Source organism: Scylla paramamosain, chromosome 15, assembly GCF_035594125.1.
Source record: "Scylla paramamosain isolate STU-SP2022 chromosome 15, ASM3559412v1, whole genome shotgun sequence".
Taxonomy (NCBI): Eukaryota; Metazoa; Arthropoda; class Malacostraca; order Decapoda; family Portunidae; genus Scylla; species Scylla paramamosain.
The window spans coordinates 10,511,012-10,533,511 of NC_087165.1; the positions used below are offsets into that span (position 1 = coordinate 10,511,012).

At 41.6% G+C, this 22,500-nt stretch overlaps 1 protein-coding gene across 1 annotated transcript in view; it reads right to left on the minus strand.

The window, feature by feature from the left end:
- The window catches only part of LOC135107415 (uncharacterized), a 76,305-nt gene that overhangs the window by 48,647 nt on the left and 5,158 nt on the right, over positions 1-22,500 (minus strand). Inside the window, exon 2 of the mRNA XM_064017253.1 lies at positions 21,647-21,755. Coding sequence (XP_063873323.1) covers positions 21,647-21,752 — 106 coding nt within the window. The 5' untranslated portion in view covers positions 21,753-21,755. The remainder of the gene's footprint in view (positions 1-21,646; positions 21,756-22,500) is intronic.

The following is a 22,500-nucleotide window of genomic DNA, read 5'->3' on the forward strand; positions in this document are numbered from 1 at the left end:
GTTGTTGTTGTTGTTGTTGTTGCTGATGAGAGAGAGAGAGAGAGAGAGAGAGAGAGAGAGAGAGAGAGAGAGAGAGAGAGAGAGAGAGAGAGAGAGAGAGAGAGAGAGAGAGAGAGAGAGAGAGAGAGAGAGAGAGAGAGAGAGAGAGAGAGAGAGAGAGAGAGAGAGAGATACAGACAGACACAAAGAGACAAAAACACACAAAAACAAACAAACACACAAAAACATCACCACACCCACAATGTTTCTCCCACATACAAGTAACAAGCATCCCACACTCCCTTTTTTCCTCTCTCTATACCTCTCGTCCCGCTCCGTGTCATAAGAAGGGGCGTGTGTAGTAATATCCCGTGCAGTGCTTGGCAAGAAGCAGGATAGACGGACTGTACGCTAGAGAATGACTGGCGGGGAGAGTGTTAAGAGTGATTCTCCTCTCAGTGCTTGCATCATCTGAAGGGGAAAAGGTGGTGGTGGTGGTGGTGGTGGTGGTGGTGGTGGTATTAGGACAAACGGGTTATTTTTCAGACTAAAGTATTTTCTGTTTTCTTTGTCTCTATATATACTGATGTTGTTTCCAAGCGTTAAAAGTTTCATCACGAGAGGGTGGAGGTAGTGGTGGTGGTGCTGGTGGTGGTGGTGTTATGTACTTCTATTCCTTTTCCTCTTTATATTTTTTTGCTAGTAGTAGTAGTAGTAGTAGTAGTAGTAGTAGTAGTAGTAGTAGAAGTAATCGTAGTAATCGTTGTAACCACAGCAGCAACAGTAACAGTAGTAATAATATACCAGTAATAACACCGGCAACAACGAAAGAGCGACGTTTACGAGAGTACAAAAGAAAGACTCAATTAAGTGTTACGAAACGCAGCCCTGTCGGTCAGACGTGTCGAGGCGTGGCTGAGGGACTGAGTGGAGGCTGGCGAGGGAAGCAGGTGTGAGCTGGAGGGCACGAGGGTAGATAATAGCAGAGTGAGGGAGGTGAGGATGGATGGGAGTACCTAAATGTCCCACACACACACACATACACACACACGTCCCCTACCACCCCAAAACTTTGCTCCTTGCACTGTCATTAGTCCATCACGCCTCGAGCATAAAAAAAAAAAAAGAGGTTCGTAGTCCCGCCTTGTAGAGCCACGGGCACGCAACTTCCCGCTTCCTGTGTTGCGTAAGGTGTGAGGGCAGGAGAGAGAGAGAGAGAGAGAGAGAGAGAGAGAGAGAGAGAGAGAGAGAGAGAGAGAGAGAGAGAGAGAGAGAGGTGAGGGAGGGTAAGGAGGGAGCACTAATCACGCAGCTGTTAAAGGAATGAATTAAGGAAGTTAGATAGCGGGGCAAAAAAACTGAGGGAAGGATGGAGGGAGGGAAGGAGGGAAGAGGTGGAGGAAAGAAAAGAGGAAAAAGCGAGATAAAGGAAGGATGTGTGGAAAGAAGGAATAAGAAGTAAGGTGAGGAAAAAATGTTGGAAAAGTGTCTCGTTATGAATCATGACTAGACAGTGAGTGAATGTAAGATGAGACAATGTAGGAAAAAATATAAGGAAAAGTGGATTCAGTTCCAATTAGTCAGAATCGTGAAAGAAAACTATATGAATTTGTAAACCCAGGAAAATAAATATGTATATAAGGAAGTAAATAAGAATATAAACCATGCAATTAATAGGTCGATAAGTGAACAAATAAATAAATGAATAAGAAAGTGATAGCAACACGAACTTAACACAAAGAGAAGAAAAATATATGACCACACAAATTTTCGGAAGAATATTCAAATGTATGTATTAAATTTCTCTCAGTCCGTAATCCACTTCAGCGAGAAGTGTAATTATGAATATTCAAGGATGTGATGTAGTGACCTTCACACACACACACACACACACACACACACACACACACACACACACTGGAAGAACCGCTAAGGAGAAACAAAATAGTCCCTCCCTCCCTCTCTCCCCTCCCTCCCTCCTCCTCCTTCCCTCCCTTCATCAATCGTTCTCTTCCCCTCCGTCCCTCCCTCCCTCCTTCCCTTCTCGTCTTCCCCAGGATGATACTTAGTGGGACAAGATAAATGTGTTTGTACTTGTAGCAGCAGCAGAAGCAGCAGCAGCAGCAGGAAGTCTGTGTTTATAGGACAATGTGTGTGTGTGTGTGTGTGTGTGTGTGTGTGTGTGTGTGTGTGTGTGTGTGTGTGTGTGTGTGTGTGTGTGTGTGTGTGTTAGATAGGAGAGAAAAAATAAAGTTCGTTTATGTTTGTGTGCGGCCTTGTTTCTCTATGCAAACATGAACGCACGCACGGACACACACGTACACACACACACACACACACACACACACACACACACACACACACACACACACACACACACACACACACACACACACACACAGAGAGAGAGAGAGAGAGAGAGAGAGAGAGAGAGAGAGAGAGAGAGAGAGAGAGAGAGAGAGAGAGAGAGAGAGAGAGAGAAATTTACTATGACTCCTGCGATACATACCTAAATTAATACTTCTATATTATGGTAATGTATACAGGTCGCGCTTCCAAAGCATTCTCTCTCTCTCTCTCTCTCTCTCTCTCTCTCTCTCTCTCTCTCTCTCTCTCTCTCTCTCTCTCTCTCTCTCTCTCTCTCTCTCTCTCTCTCTTTCTTAGAGCCACGAAAATATCTATTGTACCATCACCAATAAAAGCGACACAATATCCTGGTAAAAAATAAAGAAATAAAATTAACTTAATAAAAAAAGCCGCACTGATAATCATGATGCAGTAACGACCTCATTTACGCTCATCATCTTATCTTCTGCTTGGTAAAGAAATATAAGATCGCATTACAAACTAACGCATTCAGGCAGAGCTTTTACATTTATAATCACTGTGAGAATATTAAGTGTGAACTCCTGAAACCGTATTCTCAAACAATTCGGTGACTTACGTAGATAATTTTTAAATGTAGTGAAATTATTCTAGATTTTTCAAGGGTGCTTTCATGATTCTAGTGAGAGTTTAAGGAATCTGCATCATAATATTAATGCGAGTAATCATTATGGTTTTCAAGGGTGTTTTCATGATTCTAGAGATAGTTTAAGAATGAATCTTCGTTATCAGTGGGAGGAACGCTCATAAGAGCCCGAGTAATCGTTTCTGGAGCCTTTGGAAATAGTATAAATGAGAGTATGAATCGTTTCACTTGCAAGCAATTGTTGGTGTATTATAATACAGGCACTAGAAGGCATTTTTTTTATTCTTTCTTTCTTTCCTATTTCCTTTTTCTTTTTTCGTCCTTTGTTTATTTTATCTATTTATCTATTTCCTTTCCTCCTGTTTTGTTTTTTATCTTAACTTATTCTCATTCCTATTAATTAGTTATTTTTTCTTTTTTCATAGTGACAAAGAGAAAGCTCCGTCGCATGCATTCTTGGTAAAAATACCCATTCTCTTTTCCCGGAGCAACGAGTGACGTCAGCATGTGGCAGTGGCAGTGGCAGTGGTACTCGCATTTGCATTTACTTTCTAAGGGGACAACACCGGGAAAGATTTTCTGTAAGCACGGGTCAAGCTGATAACCGATGAAGGGAGCAAGGACCCGGAACGCAAGTCTCCCCGGGTCTTGAAGAAAAATCTGCAAGGAAAGAAAGAAAGAAAACAGCCCATCCTTACTCTTTTCTCTTACCATTTAGTGCTTTTTTTTTCTTCTTTTTTTTTTTTGCCGTGTGTGTGTGTGTGTGTGTGTGTGTGTGTGTGTGTGTGTGTGTGTGTGTGTGTGTGTGTGTGTGTGTGTGTGTGTGTGTGTGTGTGTGTAGAGAAACGAAACAAGAATAAACCAAGAGAGATTTTAAGTTAATAAAGAGAAAGTTACTAAAAACAAAGGGAAGAAAATGGTAAAAGGAGGAGAGAGAGAGAGAGAGAGAGAGAGAGAGAGAGAGAGAGAGAGAGAGAGAGAGAGAGAGAGAGATGGAAACACAAAACAGACAGACAGAGAGAAAAGAAAATAAAGTATAAAAATAAAAACAAACAAGAAAATAATACAAAAAAAAAAAAATAAACAAATGTGCACTAAAGAAAATACGAAGAAAAAAACAACTCTTAAACACACACACACACACACACACACACACACACACACACACAGAAAACCCCTCGGAAAAATATGAGAAAAACCTCAATAGCACTTGCTCCAGTTATCTCCTGAACTCTCTTGACCTGCTGGTGTTAAGGAACTGAAAGCTGTGAGTGAGAAGGGAAGGCGAGCATGTGGGCGATAGTGTGGGGGCTTCCCGTCTCTTTCTCTCTCTCTCTGTCTCTCTCTTGCTTAACACTTTCTCCCACGAACATCCATGCTAGGGAAGGGGAAATACGAATGCACGTCACACACACACACACACACACACACACACACACACACACACACACACACACACACTCTCTCTCTCTTTCTCTCTCTCTCTCTCTCTCTCTCTCTCTCTCTCTCTCTCTCTCTCTCTCTCTCTCTCTCTCTCTCTCTCTCTCTCTCTCTCTCTCTCTCACACACACACACACGCAGCACGTCATAGCCATAACTGTTCCGCGTTAAGACACATGCTCCTTGCGCCCTTGACGTCTTCAGAGCAGTCGTGGTATGACAGGAAGGCGATGACGCAATCAGGTGCAGAGGTAAAGGAGGCTGGAACGGCGGCGCACGAGACAAGGCTAAGGAGAGGAACAGTTTGGCGCAAGTGACGAGAAAGAGACAAATGATGGTGATGGGTGATGGATAGATGGATGGTAACAGAGGCGTCATGGATGGGTGTGGTGTGTGGTGGTGGGTGATGGTACCAGTGGTGTTAGGAGAGGAGGTGTTGCTGTGGCCTTGGAGTCACAGAGGTGCCGCCGTGGTCGCTGGAAATAAAAAAAACACAAGACAACCTTTCCGCGTTCACTCTGCAGCCCCATACGAGAACACGACCGCGAAAAAGTTACCTTACTCCTCCTCCTCTTTTCTTTTTTTTATTCCTCCTTCTCTTCACCCTCCTTCTTCATCGCTTCTTCATCTCCTCAGCCTCCTTCTTCTTCTTCTCCTCCTCCTCCTTTTCCTCCTCCAGCTCTTTCTTTTTATTCTCTTCATCCTCCTCCTCTTTCTCCTCCTCCTATCCTTCGTTACACATACGCACACGCGCACGCACACACGCAAATCACTTTTATTTATATAAACGAGAGAGAGAGAGAGAGAGAGAGAGAGAGAGAGAGAGAGAGAGAGAGAGAGAGAGAGAGAGAGAGAGAGAGAGAGAGAGAGAGAGAGAGAGAGAGAGAATCCGCTACTCGGCCCAAAAACAAAGCTCTCAAGGTAAAGTTTCCAATGGACGAACATAGAAGAGGGGAGAATAAAAAGAGGAGGAGGAGGAGGAGGAGGAGGAGGAGGAGGAGGAGGAGGAGGAGGAAGAGGAAGAGAAAAAGATGTCAGCATATTTCTTACCACTAATTTTCGACTATAATGATGAAATAAAACGCAATCGGAATCCATATGAGAGAGAGAGAGAGAGAGAGAGAGAGAGAGAGAGAGAGAGAGAGAGAGAGAGAGAGAGAGAGAGAGAGAGAGAGAGAGAGAGAGAGAGAGAGAGAGAGAGAGAGAAATGACGAAGATGATGGTGATTAAATAAAGAAAAAAAGGAAGAAAACAAGAAAAAAAACAAAAAGAAGAAGTGTGGATGCAAGTCAGTGCGTGAGAACCTTAGGCAGGTCGGGGACTCCCCAAATAACTCCTCTCTTCCTTATTAGCGCGCCACCACCACGCCCTGCTCCCCAACACAACCTCCCCCACCTCCTCCACTCCCCCACCCTCCTACTCCTCCTCACACACAACCAACATGCAATATAAGCACATCCCTTTATTCAATCCACATCCGAAGCTTCCTGATCCACTCCATATCATCCACTGTTTATCCACTTACAGTCCACCCTGCCATCTTGTCATCCACGGTTGTATATGTGCCTTACCTACTCCTAGTCTTCTCCACACTCTCCTGCTTCCACCTGTACGTACTCTCAAGTCTCCACCTCGTATATCCATCTTCCTTATCGTCTATCTCATTTATCCTCCTCACTCAGATTACTAACTCGCACTTAACCTCTTCCTCATCACTACTGCTTAGTTTTTCCTTACCTTCTCCTCCCTTTCTACTCCGTCTGCCGCACACACACACACACACACACACACACACACACACACACAATATCACTCACTCACCCTCATTCATTTCGATTTCCTGCAAGTTTTCCTTCTTTTTCCTCGTTTTTCTTGACCTTTTACTGGATAACAATGCGCAGGTGGTCGAACACACACACACACACACACACACACACACACACACACACACACACACACACACACACACACACACACACACACACACACACACACACACACACACACACACACACACACACACATGCACACAGACACACCATGCCCTAACTCTGATAATCCCTTCGTGTGTGTGTGTGTGTGTGTGTGTGTGTGTGTGTGCGAACAATAGGTGGCTGGGGACGAGATGGAGGAAGGTATAGGAGGAGGTGGAGGAGGGCTGGACATCCTTGTAGTGGCTGGGTGAGGCAAGAAAGACGATCAGGTTGAGCGTTATCAGAGAGAAGGTCGATGTGGGGGTGTTAGCCAAGTGGGTGGCGGGGGACTAGGGAAAATGAAACAGAGAGAGATGAGAAGGGGAGTGACTAGAGGCCTATATGGGGTGGAAGAACTGGTAAGGGGAGTGGAATAGGAGGAGGTATATATGAAAAGGGGGAGCAGGATAAACTGAGATCCAGGAAGCAATATTCAAGTTAGGTATCGCTTGCTGAAACTTGATTCACTCACTACCCTGTTGGTTTTGTAACAAGGTTGATAATGAGATGTTTTAATTCTTATTTCCTTTCCTCTTCCTTTTATCATTGTTCTCCTTTTTTCTACTCATCCTCTCCATCCACCTCCACTTATTTTTTATCTCTCTCCATCTTAATGTCTTCTTCCGTCTATTCAATTACTTCTCTTTATCTTTTTCTTAATCATCTCTTCTTCTTTGGTTCTTCTTTGGTTATTGTTTGTCTTCCTCCAATCCCGTCTTCATCTAAACATCCCTCTTCCTTCATTCTTGTTTAATTTTCCCCTGTACCTCCCGCCTTCCACCCTCTGTCCCTCCGACCCTCCCATCCCTCCATCCCTCCTTTCCTTTCTTTGCTTCTTCCCTTCTTGTTTATTCTTCACTTTTTTACCTTTGTTTGTCAATGCCCTTCACTTCTCCCTCCCTCCGTTCCCTCACTCACTCACTCACTCACTCAACTCCCTTCTTCACTCTCTCCTTCTAACCTACTCAGTCCCTAACAACTTCATTTTTTACTTCTATAATCCTTTGGCTCTTTTCAACATTTCATGGTCACTTCAATATACTCACTTTTTACAGTATTTTTTTCAATCTTGTCCTCTATCCCCTCCTCTTCTTCCTTCGTCACCTTCTCCACTTCCTCACTTTCTTCTCCCCTTCCTCCTTCTTCCTGCCTTTCTAAATTTTATGCCTACTTCAATATATCAATTTTTTTTATCCCCTTCCTGTTCTCTACCCTCTCCTCTTCCTCCTCTTCTTTCATTACCTTCTCCCATTTCTCCAGAATTGTATATCTACTTCAAGATATTAACTTTTTTACACTTTTTTTTTTACTTCCTCCTGTCCTCTATCCTCTCTTCTTCCTCCTCTTCTTTAATCGTCACCTCCTCCTCCTCCTCCTTACCCACGTCTCCCTTTATTCCTCCGCCTCTCTTCCTCCCTAAACTCGGTGGCCGCCACAATCAAGGTGGTCTGACTCAGGGCCACATGGGGCGGGCCCAAGGAGGTTAGTTAGGGTGGTATTACTAGAAGCGACACCACCACCACCACCACCACCACCACACTACCTCTGAACTTATAGATCATCACCTTCATAAGCAAACCGGATGTTCTTTTTTTTTTTTTTGTGCTATTTCTGGATTCTTTACTAAATTCTTCAAGGTACAGTTGTTGGTACAGTTGTCTTTGTCATGACCAGGGATTCTGTGGTGTAAAGTTTGACTTATTTGTTCTAACGTTACTATGAGAGATAAGAAAATGAAACTTGTTTTCGTCCTCTTAAAAAAAAAGTAGAACAATTATTTAATCAGTTTGTTTATAAATGTGACGACAATGGTTCGTATTCTGAAACACTTTGTTCTCTCATCAGGAGTATTTTGTTTTCAAAGGCCACAGATGTGATTATGTTTTCATAGGTATTTTTCCTCATTAATGAACCAGAGAGGACTGTCCAAAGTGAAGGCCAGTTTAGTTTGCAGATGTGCCGATATTTCTCTCTTGAAGCAGTTCATATCATAGGAAGAGGGAAAACAGAAACAAGCATAGAGTTCCAGAGTTGAATAGTGAAAGTAACAGAAGAGTGAAGGAAAGAAAAACAGGCAGTGATTTCCAGAATATACCAGTGAAATAGATTAGAGAGTGAAGGTACACTGGTTAACTCTTGCTTTAGGAAGGAGGAAAAGAGAAACAGGCAAAAATTTCCAGAGTTTATCAGAGAAAGGGTTAAAAGAGGGAAGGTACTGGTTAACTCTTGCATTAGTGAGACGGACCACATAGGAAATACTGATTTGTTGCTCTTTAAAATACCGCTTGTAAAAATCTACTACTACTACTACTACTACTACTACTACTACTACTATCCCTCCCCCTACCCATTTCACTACCCCTGTTACCACTACTCTATCTACCATACCATCCCTCCCCACCACCACCACCACCACCACCCACCATTCTATTCGGGCCACCCCTCCACCCTCTCCACTCCTGATAAGAAGGGGAGGTAAAAACAACAAAGGTTCGCGTCGTAAGAAAAGTTAACTGATGTCTGAGGTTGTTCGTGGTAGCGGTGGTGGTGATGGTGGTGGTGGTAGTGGTAGTGGTGGCGGTTGTTCTTGTTTGTACTGTTGATCATGATAATGGAAATCCTAGTGTGTGTGTGTGTGTGTGTGTGTGTGTGTGTGTGTGTGTGTGTGTGTGTGTGTGTGTGTGTGTGTGTGTGTGTGTGTGTGTGTGTGTGTGTGTGTGTGTGTGAGAGAGAGAGAGAGAGAGAGAGAGAGGAGAGAGAGAGAGAGAGAGAGAGAGAGAGAGAGAGAGAGAGAGAGAGAGAGAGAGAGAGAGAGAGAGAGAGAGAGAGAGAGAAACTGAAAAAAAACAAATAAGAAAAAAAAAAACAGAGAAACAGAGAACCGGCATGAGACGCAAAAAAGAAACGCAGAGAGAGAGAGAGAAAAATAACAAGAAACATGAGACAAAGAAATATAGAAGGAGAGAGATAACACTTATTTCACGTCACCGGTTAATGTGCCCACCACGCTCAGGTAACACACAGGTAACATCCAAATAGGCCAATCATTAAAGCCACCTGCTGTAAATCATCCTCCCACACCAACACCACCATCGCCACCACCACCACTGCCAGTAATGCATGGAAGGTGACCGGCAATAAATCTAATTGCATAACAATGAACAATAAATCAAGAAGGTTAATGACACCGCGAGGGAATCATTAATGTGTTACATCAACAGTGAGAGAAAGAAGGTGGTGTGAATTTTTCTTTTTTTCTTTTCATTTCTATTTTTTATTTATTTTTTATTTTTTTGCAACAGTCGAAAAAAAACATGCAAGTGGGAATACAATTTATCTGTTTCTTTCGTGTCTGGTATATGTGTGTGTGTGTGTGTGTGTGTGTGTGTGTGTAAGTAGATAGGCAGGTAGGTAGGTAGATAGACATAAGTAGACGAATAGCGCGTTGGCTAAGTAGACATATATAGTACTGGCTAAGCAGGTAAAAAGTAGTTTCACAGGTAGAGAGATAAACAGGTAAATAGGTACTTAGATAAATAATTAGAGAAACAATTAAGCAGTTAAAGAAGCTATTGGTGTTTAAATAAGTAGAAATCAAGATAATGATTCATGTACAGAGGTAGTTAAGTAAGGAGCTAGATATTAATAGTTAAGCAGGTAACGAACAAGGTAGAAGTGTAAAAGACAGTTAAATAATCAACCAGCTAGGTAAGTAATTAGTTAAGTAAGTAGGTAGATTTTAAAAGTAGACAATATAAATGATGATGTTTGGAGAAGGAAATAGTGACAGAGGGAGTTCTTGCTAATTATGGTGGTGGTGTTTAGGTAATGATGGTGAAATAGTGTCGGTTCGGTGATGTAAGTCGTGGTGGTATGTATGTGGTGGTGGTGGTGGTGGTGGCAGTGGTGGTGATGATAGTGGCCCGTGTTTCCAAGCGGATGCTCACAAGGGGGAGGTGGAGGAGGAGAAGGTAGAGGTGATGGAGGTGGAGGAGAGGGGAGCGGCGGCGTCAGTGTTGATCTGGATGACTTGGCCGAGGAAGGGAGGGGCAAGGCGAGGCGAGGCGAGGGGCGTGCATGGGGCGGCGTGACCTTGGAGGAGGGACAGCGGAGTGGACACAAGGGTAGGTGGAGGAGATTACGCAGGGAGGCTAAGGGGGCGCCGTAGAGTCATTACGAACAGAACTGCACTAAAGCGTAGCAGAGGAACGAAATCAACCTCCGCAGAAGTCTAAGATGTACTTGAGACGTGTATTCTGTATCATCCTGCGTGTTAGTGTGAAGATATTTTATGCCTGGAAGACTACAAGGAGCCCTCCAGCAAAAGAAGGGTGATACAGGAACGAGAAACCCCTTCTAGTGTCTATATTACCTTCAGTGTATTAGTATTGGGTTCTCTTATGGATGGAAGAACGCAAACAGACACAACGGAAAGATAAACAAAAGACTTGTTGACCCTTACGAGGCTGTTTGCCGTGAGCTGCAGTTAAGTAATAGATGAAGAGTAACAAAGAAGAGAAGTTGATTAATGAGAGTATGTTTCCTTTTCTTACATAATTCTTTCCCAATGAACAAGAGATAGGAAGGAGGAAGAGGAGGAGGAGGGGAAGAAGAAGAACGAGGAAGACGAACGCGGAGGAGGAAAAAGGAGTAGAAAGAAGAGAGGAATGTGGAAGACAAGAACGAGGAGGAGGAGGACAAGAATGAGAGAAAGAACAAGAGAACGAGAAGGAAGGTGAAGAGATAACGGAGACCCAGTACCCGACTCTTCTCAGACCCAAAACCTTGCAAGGCATAACAACTGAACCAAGTCATCAGACCAGTGGGATCAGCCTTGGGGAAGTAGAACAGTAGACCTGCTGGCGTAACAGACACCCACGTGAGAGAGAGAGAGAGAGAGAGAGAGAGAGAGTCCCACCCACACCCTCACCTGCCATTCCACCTCAACTCGACTGATAAAAAGAATGTACTCCTTTCCGTTCCCTTCTCTTCTTTCCGCTTCTCTTCCTCTCCCTGTCCACCTCCAGCTCCTTCTAGTCACACACCTCACCCCAGGCAGACCAGCCACGCCCCGGCCCAGGCGTAAACCAGGCCCGGGAGCCAAGGACAGGTATGGAGAGGGGCGGTCACGTGGAGGTGGTCTGAACGATACTTCCTTGTTGGTTAAAGAAATGGGTGTGGTGGTGGTGGTGGTAGTAGTGGGATGAGTTGGTTTTATATCAATGGTGGTGGTGGTGGTGGTGCTACTACTACTACTGCTACTACTACTACTACTACTACTACTACTACTACTACTACTACTACTACTACTACTACAATTTCTACTAGGACTATAACAAATATATAGGAAAAACAGCACAAAAAAGTATTCTGAAATGAAAAAAAAAGTGCAAAAACACACACACACACACACACACACACACACACACACACACACACACACACACACACACACACATCTGTAATGAGCGTTAAGTATACTTCACAGATCGAAAGAATAAGTATGTATGTATGTATGTATGTATGTATGTATGTATTTATGTATGTATGTATGTATGCATCATATCCTCAGGAACGACAAGTAAGCAAAACAACACGAAAACAGCCCAAATGAAGGCAGGTAACAGGAATAAAATTCACGACGCATTCCCTCCCTCCTTCATTTGCAGTACAGTGGCATCATCAGTATCACCGCCACCAGAACCACGAGGCTTTAAGGGGACGCAGAGGCCGTTCGTCAAAACAACTACTTATAAATACGGGTCAGCCGCGTCTTGGTGGTGGTGGTGGTTGTGGTAATGTATCACCTTAGTTAGGCTCGCATTCTTGAACGATTTAGTTTCTCATAACAACACTTTCTGCTTCAAAGGACACACTGATGTCTATCTGGATCCACATGGATGTTTTTCTTATTAATGTTTCAGAAGCACTGTTAATCTACCATCTGAACCTTGAAAACACCTCTGAAAACCCTGGTAACTCCCGGTAAAGTCTGTGAAACAAGGAGATAACACGATGAAATGTTTGCGAATACGATCTTGGTGTCTTATGTATCACAACAACACAGAAAAACATGTCCGGCGTCAGTGTTATACTCCCAGCACGCGTCGCCGCAAACATTATAAGAATTATAAGTATATACGAGGAGTGATATTTCTAATATACGTGTGTGTTGTGACGTGATCCTAACTCTGCACTCCTGTCATGCGTTGTTTTCTTGTGGCATTGAGTAATACACGGCAAAGCGTCACACTCGTACATACATAAATACAATACGTCATTTTCTGCGACTTCTGGTTTTCTGCTTCGATTGATTTTACACCACGTGGCGCACATGCAATACAGCTTTCTTTGTCCTGTCTTGGGTGGTGAGTGATGTAAAAATTCGCCTGAACTTCACTACTTTTCCATAACTTTTTTCCTTTTTTTTTGGGGGGGGGGAGGGAGGGGAGGTGATTTCTGGATTTTTTGCTTCGATAGATTCTTCACCACGTGACGATAGTACGGTTGCCTTTGTCATGTGTAGGTTATAAGTCTGAAAATTCGCCTTAATTTTTCTGCTTTTACGTGAAAACTAAGAAAATGAGACATATCTCGATCCCTGCTCCCCCCCCCCCAAAAAAAAAAAAAAAAAAGAAAAAAAAAAAAAAAAAATATATATATATATATATATATATATATATATATATATATATATATATATATATATATATATATATATATATATATATATATATATATATATATATATATATATATATATATATATATATATATATATAATAAGATAAAATAATAAAATAAATAAATAAATAAAAATAAATAAATAAATAAATAGATAAATAAATATAATAAAATAAAACAAAAAAATAAACAAATAAATAAGAAAATAAAAATAAGCTGATTGTTTACGGTAACGAAATCACTTTTTTTTTCTTCATATATATAATGGCGTAGTTTCATGTCTATATTTTCAGCACGCGTTGCCATAATTTATCACTCATTATCACGAATACATACAACAAGTCACATTTTTGTTTGGTATTTGATTTCCTCACTTCCAATACGCGTCTCACATATAACACTTCCCTTATATGCAGTATTACTTGGCTTCAATTACACACTCCCAGCACGCGTTGTCCTTATCCAACATTCAGCATTACACAACATAAGAATATAAGATCATAAGAAAACAAGTGAGGCTGCAAGAAGCCATCAAGCCTACACGTGGCAGTCCCTGTATAAAACGTGTTTACTTATATCCACCTATCATCCAGCACTTAAGTTATATGACATTCTTTGCTATAGTGATGTGAATGCAACTCTACACTCCTGTCACGCCTTCTCTAAACATTCAATATTACGAGTACATTTTGTTATGTAAGAGGGGCTCAGACTTAGGGTCACAAAAAAGAATAAAAAAAGGTCCCACTGAGGTTACAAGTTCTCAAAGAGTATAGTCCGAAAAGGATTATTCAGAATTTGAGAAGTGTCTTGGAATCTCCCTCTGAAACAGTTCAAATCAACATATAATAAATGGTACTTTTATTAAAGGCGCATTTTCTTATCTTACATATTATTATTGTCCTAATGCGTCACAGTACAATTATATAAACAAAAAGATAGTTTTTTTTTTTTTATTAAATGACGTATTTTCTTCTTACGTCACATTGTTGCTCTAATCTTGCATTAAGTAATTGTATGTTACAAGAATATACACCAAACAGGATTTCTTTTTTTTCTGTTGTGACGTTATTTCCTATCTCCTTACATCTTACTGTTTCATTGTTTTGCAATCCCGTATATAATGTCTAAGGTTACGTGAAGCAAACATACAACAAATGCGACTTTATTTTCTATTTTGTTTCCTATTGTATAAAGATCCACATTCTGAAACGTTTCGCCTTCTCATATCGAACACATTTAGCAGACTCTAAAGGAAGTCGTTGTGAGTTTTCAAGGGTATTTCCATGATGCTAATAACAGGTGTACTAGAATTTTACACCGTCACCTATGAGAACGCTTGCAATCATCAGTGAGGGCTTTGAAAAACAGTATTTATGAGAGGTCACGACGTTCAAGAACACTGATGCACGAAATCTTACTACTGGGTTGATTTGTAGGATAGGTTAGATGAGATGGAGTTATGTTAAGTTGAGTTACCTTAAGTTAGTTTACATTTGGTTAAGTTAGATTGAGTTAGGTTGAGTTATTTTAAGTCAGGGTCTATCACGTTAGGTTAGGTTAGATAGTAGTGTTTAAGGTGAAGCCACGCAGTTTTCGCTCCCACACCCATGAACTCTCACGTCGCCTCCGCTGGACAATGGAGTATAGAGAGACTTTTTCACCACTGTATGCACGTATGTTTACTTATTTATCTACTTATGTGTTTGTTTATCTATCTCTTCACTTATTTAATAACTTAGTTAGCTATTGATCTATTTTTATCTATTTATTTTCACATGATCATTCAATGTCTCCTGTGTGTGTGTGTGTGTGTGTGTGTGTGTGTGTCGTTCCTCTGTGCTTATATATTTATTTATTTATTTATTTATTTATTTATTTATTTATTTATTTAGAGAGAGAGAGAGAGAGAGAGAGAGAGAGAGAGAGAGAGAGAGAGAGAGAGAGAGAGAGAGAGAGAGAGAGAGAGAGAGAGAGAGAGAGAGATGGGAGGGGGAATCTATGTTCGTCTCGACTTTAATTTTTTCCTAATATTTTTTTTTTTTTTTTGGACGCCGATGATGCATGTCCGAGTGTATGCTGGGGTTGCACTCTTAAACATTTCGGCGTCTTGATCTTGATCTTGATTTTCAGCGGCCTCTTGTGGGACTTACTGAGATCTTCAAGGGTATTTTCATAATACTAATCACACTTTAACAGGGATTTTACATCTTTAAAGGAAACAAACACATCTACGAACCCAACTAATCATCTCTGTGGCCTTTGAAAACAGTCCTAGCAAGAGACCAGTTTCAAAATTTGGTCTCTGATCGCCATAGGGAAGACATAACTACTCTTCCAACAAAGGGAAGCAAAAATAATAATAGTTTCTCCGGATAAAAATTATGTGCCTTAAGAGACGGATGAGCTTCATTATATATTTTCTTTTCTTTCATATACAACACGTTTCCAAGCTCGCTTTAACATCACTGTGTGAAGATATCTGGCATACTCACTGGCTGAGATATCATTAAAAACTTGAATATTTAAGAAAAAGAACGGTATGGGGAGTTGAAGAGGAGGCGGAGGAGGAAGCGGGGGTATGAGGAGAAGGAAAGAGGAGGAGGAGGAGGAGGAGGAGGAGGAGGAGGAGGAGGAGGAGGAGCAGGAGGGGAGAGAGGTAAATGTCACCACGAGGAATTTCTCTAATAGGAAGATAATCAAATGCAAGACAAATTACTGTTACGTGCTAGATAGAAGAGAGTAAGAGAGTGACAAGAATAGCACAAGAAGGAAGGCTTACCAAGAGCAGAGTTAACAACCTCCTTCACACACACACACACACACACACACAAACACACACACACACACAGGGTCACATTACATCTATATTCTTACTCGTAATGCACCCGTACTTCTTAAGTGGCTTGGGTTTTCATAAGGACTGTTTTCAAAGGTCACAGTGATGATTATTCGTGGTATCATTAATTTTTTACAATGGTGAAGTAGAATCCGTGTTAAAATACTATTAGAATCATGAAAACGCACTTAAAACCTATTAGAATTTCTATTAGATCCTTTATAAATCAGTGGAGGTATTAGAGTGCGATCTACTGCCACAACTACGAGTATTACTACCACTACTATTATTACTACTACTACCACTACTACACTTTATGTAAGAGGCGTTCTGGCCAAGGGTAACAAAAAGATACAGCAAAAAAAAGTAAAAGTAAAAAAAAAAGGCTCACTGAAGATGCCAGTTCCAATATAGAATTATAGAACAGAATATCCAAAATCACTACTACTACTACTACTACTACTACTACTACTACTCCTACGGCAAGATGACATTTCCTATTTCCTTTCACAGCAGCTCCCTTTATTTTCTTTGCATTTTCCCTTACATTCTTATGACCACAGGCGGGGAATAGGTCAACATCATCATCAGCAGAAGCAACGGTAACAAAAATAAGGGCACGAAGGGGTAGGAGCGTGGGAGCGATGACTAGGGGAGACCAGCGCCTGCCGTGGGAGCGTGGGAGCATTCAAGTGAACATAATAAAGACAAGGTTTCGTTAGAGGTATTTCCATCGGCGACTGAGCGAGTAAGTGCCCTTGTTAACCCGGATTTGGACAGGTAGCACGAGAAGGAGGAAGAAGAGGAGGAGGAAGAGGAGGAGGAGGAGGAGGAGGAGGAGGAGGAGGAGGAGGCGGAGAGAGATAAAGACGAGGTGAAAAAAAAAGAACAATAGAGACGAATGTTATTGATTAGAGGAATGAGGAAAAAACAAGATGATGGAGGAAAAATAACAACAACGCCTTGGTGGTCTTGGTAAATTGCTGTTCGCTGAGAGAGAGAGAGAGAGAGAGAGAGAGAGAGAGAGAGAGAGAGAGAGAGAGAGAGAGAGAGAGAGAGAGAGAGAGAGAGAGAAGACATTCACTAATTCAATCCGACAAGACGAGAGAACAATAGACTGTAGCACGAGTATAACTGAACACACACACACACACACACACACACACACACACACACACACACAGCTTCTCTGGTCTTTAATGGCGCACCCTCTGGTATTTGCAGCTCACGGTCCACGCAAGGCAAGGCAGTGTGTAAGACTAGGACACAAAGGGACCCTCGACTACTGCACGTTGAAAAACTCTCGTAATCACATCCACATTGTAACAGTGATCGTCTCCGGTAGTGTCAGAATGGTGGTGGTGGTGGTGGTGGTGGTCGTAGTGGTGGTGGTGGTGGTGATGGTCGTGGTGGTGGTGGTTGTGGTGGTAGTGTATACGTGACCTTGATGAAGGCACTGACTGGAGGTAACGAAGGCAGAGAGAGAGAGAGAGAGAGAGAGAGAGAGAGAGAGAGAGGCGGGGAGGGGGGAAGGGCGGACAGTAAGTGGTAGGTGGGCGGTCAGTGGTTGATGAGCTGTGGTAGTAATTGGTAGTAGATGGAAGGTGATTGGATGGGTGGTCGGGTCATGACTGGCTACCTGTCCACACACACACACACGTAGAAAGATAGATAGATATAGATAGATAGATGAATAGATAGATAATAGATACTTCCTTGCCCACAAACATACAAATCAATTACATTAATTAATTAATTCAATTAATTAATTAATTACAGTGGTCTGAACATAAATAGAATAATAAATCAAAACATCATAAAACAAGAAGGAAAAAAAATAGAAATAAAACCAAATAAATCAGTTACGTAAGACAGTCAGGTGAAAATATCACAGGACCAAAGGAACGCCACAGAAATGAGAGAAAACGTAAGTAAAACAAAAGAATTAGAAGAAACTTGAAAAAAGAAACGGTCTTGATAATCATAATGCCTAAAATGGGATAAAAAAATAAGCAACAGTAAGATTCATTCCATTGCACACACACACACACACACACACACACACACACACACACACACACACACACACACACACACACACACACACACTCTCTTCCGCAGTTGGTGTGAGAACTTACTGGGCATTTATGAAGGGCATTGCTCTAACCATAATAATAATATATCTGGAGTCTTTCTTTTTTCCTTCTTTCCTTCTTCTCTTCTACTTCTTCTTCTTCTTCTTCTACTTGTTGCTCTTCGTCTTTGTCTTTTCCTCTTCTTCCTCTTTATTTTTCTCTTCCTTCACTTGTTTTCCGTTTTCTGTTTGCTCTTTCTCTTCATCTTCCTTCTTCATCGTTTTTCTTTTTTATTTATATTCTCTTCTCTCCTTCTCTTTTCTTCTTATTCCTTGTTCTTGCTCTATTTTCTCCTTCCTCTCTCTCTTCATTTTCCTTCTTTTTTTTTTTCGTCGTTGCTCCATTCTCCCTCTCTTCCTCTTCTTCCTCCTCCTAGACTTCTTCCCCCTAATCCATATTTTTTTTCTTCCCCTCTCTCTTCGTCTTCACTGATTTATTTCGATTTTCCCCCAATTCTCCTTATCTTTTGCCTCCATTACCCATTTTCTTCTTGCCCTTTCTCTGTTTCAGTCCTTCTCTTTCTCTTCACTACCTCCTGGTTTTATATCTTTATCTTTCTATTCTCCTTCGTTTTCCGTCTCTACCCTTCATTCTTTCTCTACGTTTTCTTCTCTCAGACACAAACTCCAAGGAACCTCACACACACAGACGACACACGCCTTAATTCTTCCACTACACACGTTTACATGCATTATCTTCACTCGTATACATTTACATCCCTTCCCTCCACTGCTCCTATCATGTCTCTCTCTTCCTTTTGTATTTCTTTTCCTATAGTCACCTTTCGTCGGTTTCTTCGACCTGATTCAAGTTTTTTTTTTTCTCGCTTTTTTTTTTTTTTTTTTTTTTTTTTTTGCTTAAAGAGACCGGCGTATTTTCCCGGGTTTGTCCCTCTGTGTACCCTCCTCCTTTCTGTCTCTCGTTTTCTTCTATGCATTTATAGTTCATCTAGCTTCTTAGGTATTTCTTTATTTTCACTTCTCACTCTCCGTATTCTTTTTCTTCTTCTTTACTCCTTCTTTCGTATTCGGCTTTTTTTTCACTGATTATCACTGTTTTCTTTTCTTTTCTTTGTATTTCTGTCTATATAGGTTATCTCTCTCTCTCTCTCTCTCTCTCTCTCTCTCTCTCTCTCTCTCTCTCTCTCTCTCTCTCTCTCTCTGCAGTGACATTAAAGCAAAGCAAGAACCTCTACTCTGCAGGGCCCAGCAGTCAAGGCCTCGTCCAAAGAGCACAAGAGGAGCTGGGAGGTGATGAAGGCTCGTGGACTTCAGCAAAAACAGACGAACATTAATGAGACAAGAGAGACAACATGACAGAAAACGGAGGTGTGAGAGCTGAAGGAGGCGAGCTTGTTATTCTTTGTAGAGGAGTTTAATGCTACATACGTTTGGGATAGAGAAGAAAAGAAAGGGATCCGGTATTGTTATTGTTTTAAAGGAATCTGATGCTACGTACATTTGGAATAAAGAAAAATAGAAGGAAAGGAAAGGAAAAGGAGGAAATTTTTTAGAACTGTATGGAGTGAATTCGTTTTTCTTTGTTTGTCTCTCTGTGTAAATAGTTATTGTTATTTTTTTTTCACAGGAATTTGATGATGTATAAGTTTGGGACATAGAAAATGGGGGAAAATGAGGAAAAAACGGAGTACTACATAAAGTGAATCTCTCTCTCTCTCTCTCTCTCTCTCTCTCTCTCTCTCTCTCTCTCTCTTACACACCATGATCCCGTTGAAGTCGTCGTGAGTCGGGGGAGGACAGAATGGAAACACTGTTATTATTATTCAGTTATCAGACTTGGAATGTGAGATGAAATGACAGTGGTATGTTCACTTATAACCTCTCTCTCTCTCTCTCTCCTCTCTCTCTCTCTCTCTCTCTCTCTCTCTCTCTCTCTCTCTCTCTCTCTCTCTCTCTCTCTCTCTCTCCGTAGCTGTAGTTTTAAGGCGTAGATGCTATAAGAGGTGTTTTCATTTTTTGTTTCCCTCCTCGCTTCCCGTATTTGGAATTAAGGAGAACGGGCTGTGCGGTAACTTCTATTGTCAGTTTCTTCTTCTTTCTCTTATTTCATTCACGTTTTTCACTTTTAAGATTACGACTCGGTAACCTTTAGTGTCAGTATTCTTTTTCTTTTTTTTCCTTTTTCGTTTAACTCTGTCTGTATCTCTCTCTCTCTCTCTCTCTCTCTTTCTCTCTCTGGCCATTACAACCCATATATAGAAAAGACTTAATCCTTGTACTGAATTTCAAGTTTGCAAACGGCGTATTAACTTCAATATTCACTTTCCTTACGAGGCGACGCTTTCAGTGGCGGGGCAGGAATCTGGTTAATAAATACTGGCATGTGCTTCTTATTGCGACCTGAGCCACGACCCCGGTTTTGGCCTTGGAGATTGCGTGCCTGCGTACCCGACCCGAGGGTAAACCAGGCGTTACATTCCCGAGGCAGAGCACCACGATTCTGTGCTTCCTTGACAACCAAAGCTTACTGCCAACACTAGAAATGAGGATACTGTTTTGGGACAGATTTAGGAGTAACGCAACACAGAGGCACACAGACACATACAAACATACACACAGTCATCGACAGTAAGTATGAAAGCACGTCTGTCTCTCCTTGACAACGAAAATTCATTCCTTTCACACACACACACACACACAAAAAAAAAAAAAAGAGGACTGTGCTTGGGGCAGGTTTAGCAATAACGCAAGAATGGCATAAGAATGACGGCGTATTGTTGTGAAAATGGCACGACACGCAGAAAGTACGAAAGCACATCTGTCTCTCCTTGACAGCCAAAACTCACTTCCAACACAAGAATTGAGAACATTGCTTGGGATACATTTAGCAATACCGCAAGAATGGCTTAAGAATGATGGAATAACGTTGTAAAACTTACACGACACACAAAATGATAAAAAGAAAGCGCGTCTGTCTCGCCTTGGCAACAAAAATTTGCTGAGAAACTAGAAATGAGAACAATGCTTACAACAGACTTAGGAACATGTAAGAATATTTCAAAGGAAAGAAAAGACTGTGTAAGATAGGAATGGTACACAAAATAATCAAAACCAAACATAACAAAGCGCTACCGTTTCTCTTCGATTTCTAAAGCTCACTTCTGGCGCGGGAACAGAGAACACCGTTTAGGACAGACTCAAAAATAACACAGAACAGCCTAAGAAAGAATGAAGAATTGCGAAAATGGCAAGACAGTAAAAATGTCTCAATGACGTAAGAATAACTTGTCGTGGCCACATAACAAAAGGGTAACAAAGTTTTCACTCTTAGGTGTAACTTTTACCTACGAAACATGTCACACTAGGGTTATAATAAGAGCTACAAGAAAAAAACATGGTATAGCAAAATTCCTGAGCGTGGAGACTGTGGCGCTGCTCTCCTCACTCCGCTATTGGATACAACTAATACCTCAAACATGTGACTATAGATAATAACACCAACAGGAAACCCTGGGTAACACTGTTCCTGTGGGTGGAGACTGGCGCTCTTCACTCAGATCTTAGATACAAGTGTTAACTCACTAGACTCTCTTATCTAGCTCTTAGATAAAACTATTACCTAAGAAACATTAGAGACATGCTACAAGAACAGTTTCAGTACAGACCTGCTGGACGGGATGAAGAGGACGGGAGCGGCGGAGCTGATGGGCTGCCTGAGGAGGAAGGGGAGGAGTCTGGGGGAGGGGTGGTGGCCTGCTGCTGGGGCGGCATCACCTGCGACAAAGAATAAATAAAACACAATAAACCAGTGATGCTACGTAGCGATTTGTGAGGCTGACAGCTGAGCGGGTTGGGTGTATTTGGAAATATTACGGTGAATGAAATTTTGATCGTTATTTTATTTTTTTTTTTTTTTTGTAGTAAATCCAGTCTCTCTCTCTCTCTCTCTCTCTCTCTCTCTCTCTCTCTCTCTCTCTCTCTCTCTCTCTCTCTCTCTCTCTCTCTCTCCGTTAACCTGGTCATCAGTCACAATATCAATATATACAAGCTAACTAATGTTGTGTGTGTGTGTGTGTGTGTGTGTGTGTGTGTAGTAGTAGTAGTAGTAGTAGTAGTAGTAGTAGTAGCAGCAGCAGCATTAATAAACAGCCTACACAGTGTTCCGTTTCCTGCATTGTGGATGAGAAGTAATATTCAGTAACCCTTACCCTTTCCTGCCCCAGCTTCCCCTCTCCCCCTTTAACCCTGAGCTGCTTGACGAGAGAGAGAGAGAGAGAGAGAGAGAGAGAGAGAGAGAGAGAGAGAGAGAGAGAGAGAGATGTGTGCGTGTGTCCAGTTGTGAAAATTAAATATGACTAAAAATATTGTTTCATCTAATAAGATCATCATAGTTACAGGAGATATTTGGTAACTACTCGTAAATCACACCATTAACAGTCTAGTTAGCGTGTAGTAGTTCAACCAAATAGCCTAGTTAGGACCAACAAACTTGCTGCTGCTGTTTGATATCCCCTTCCAT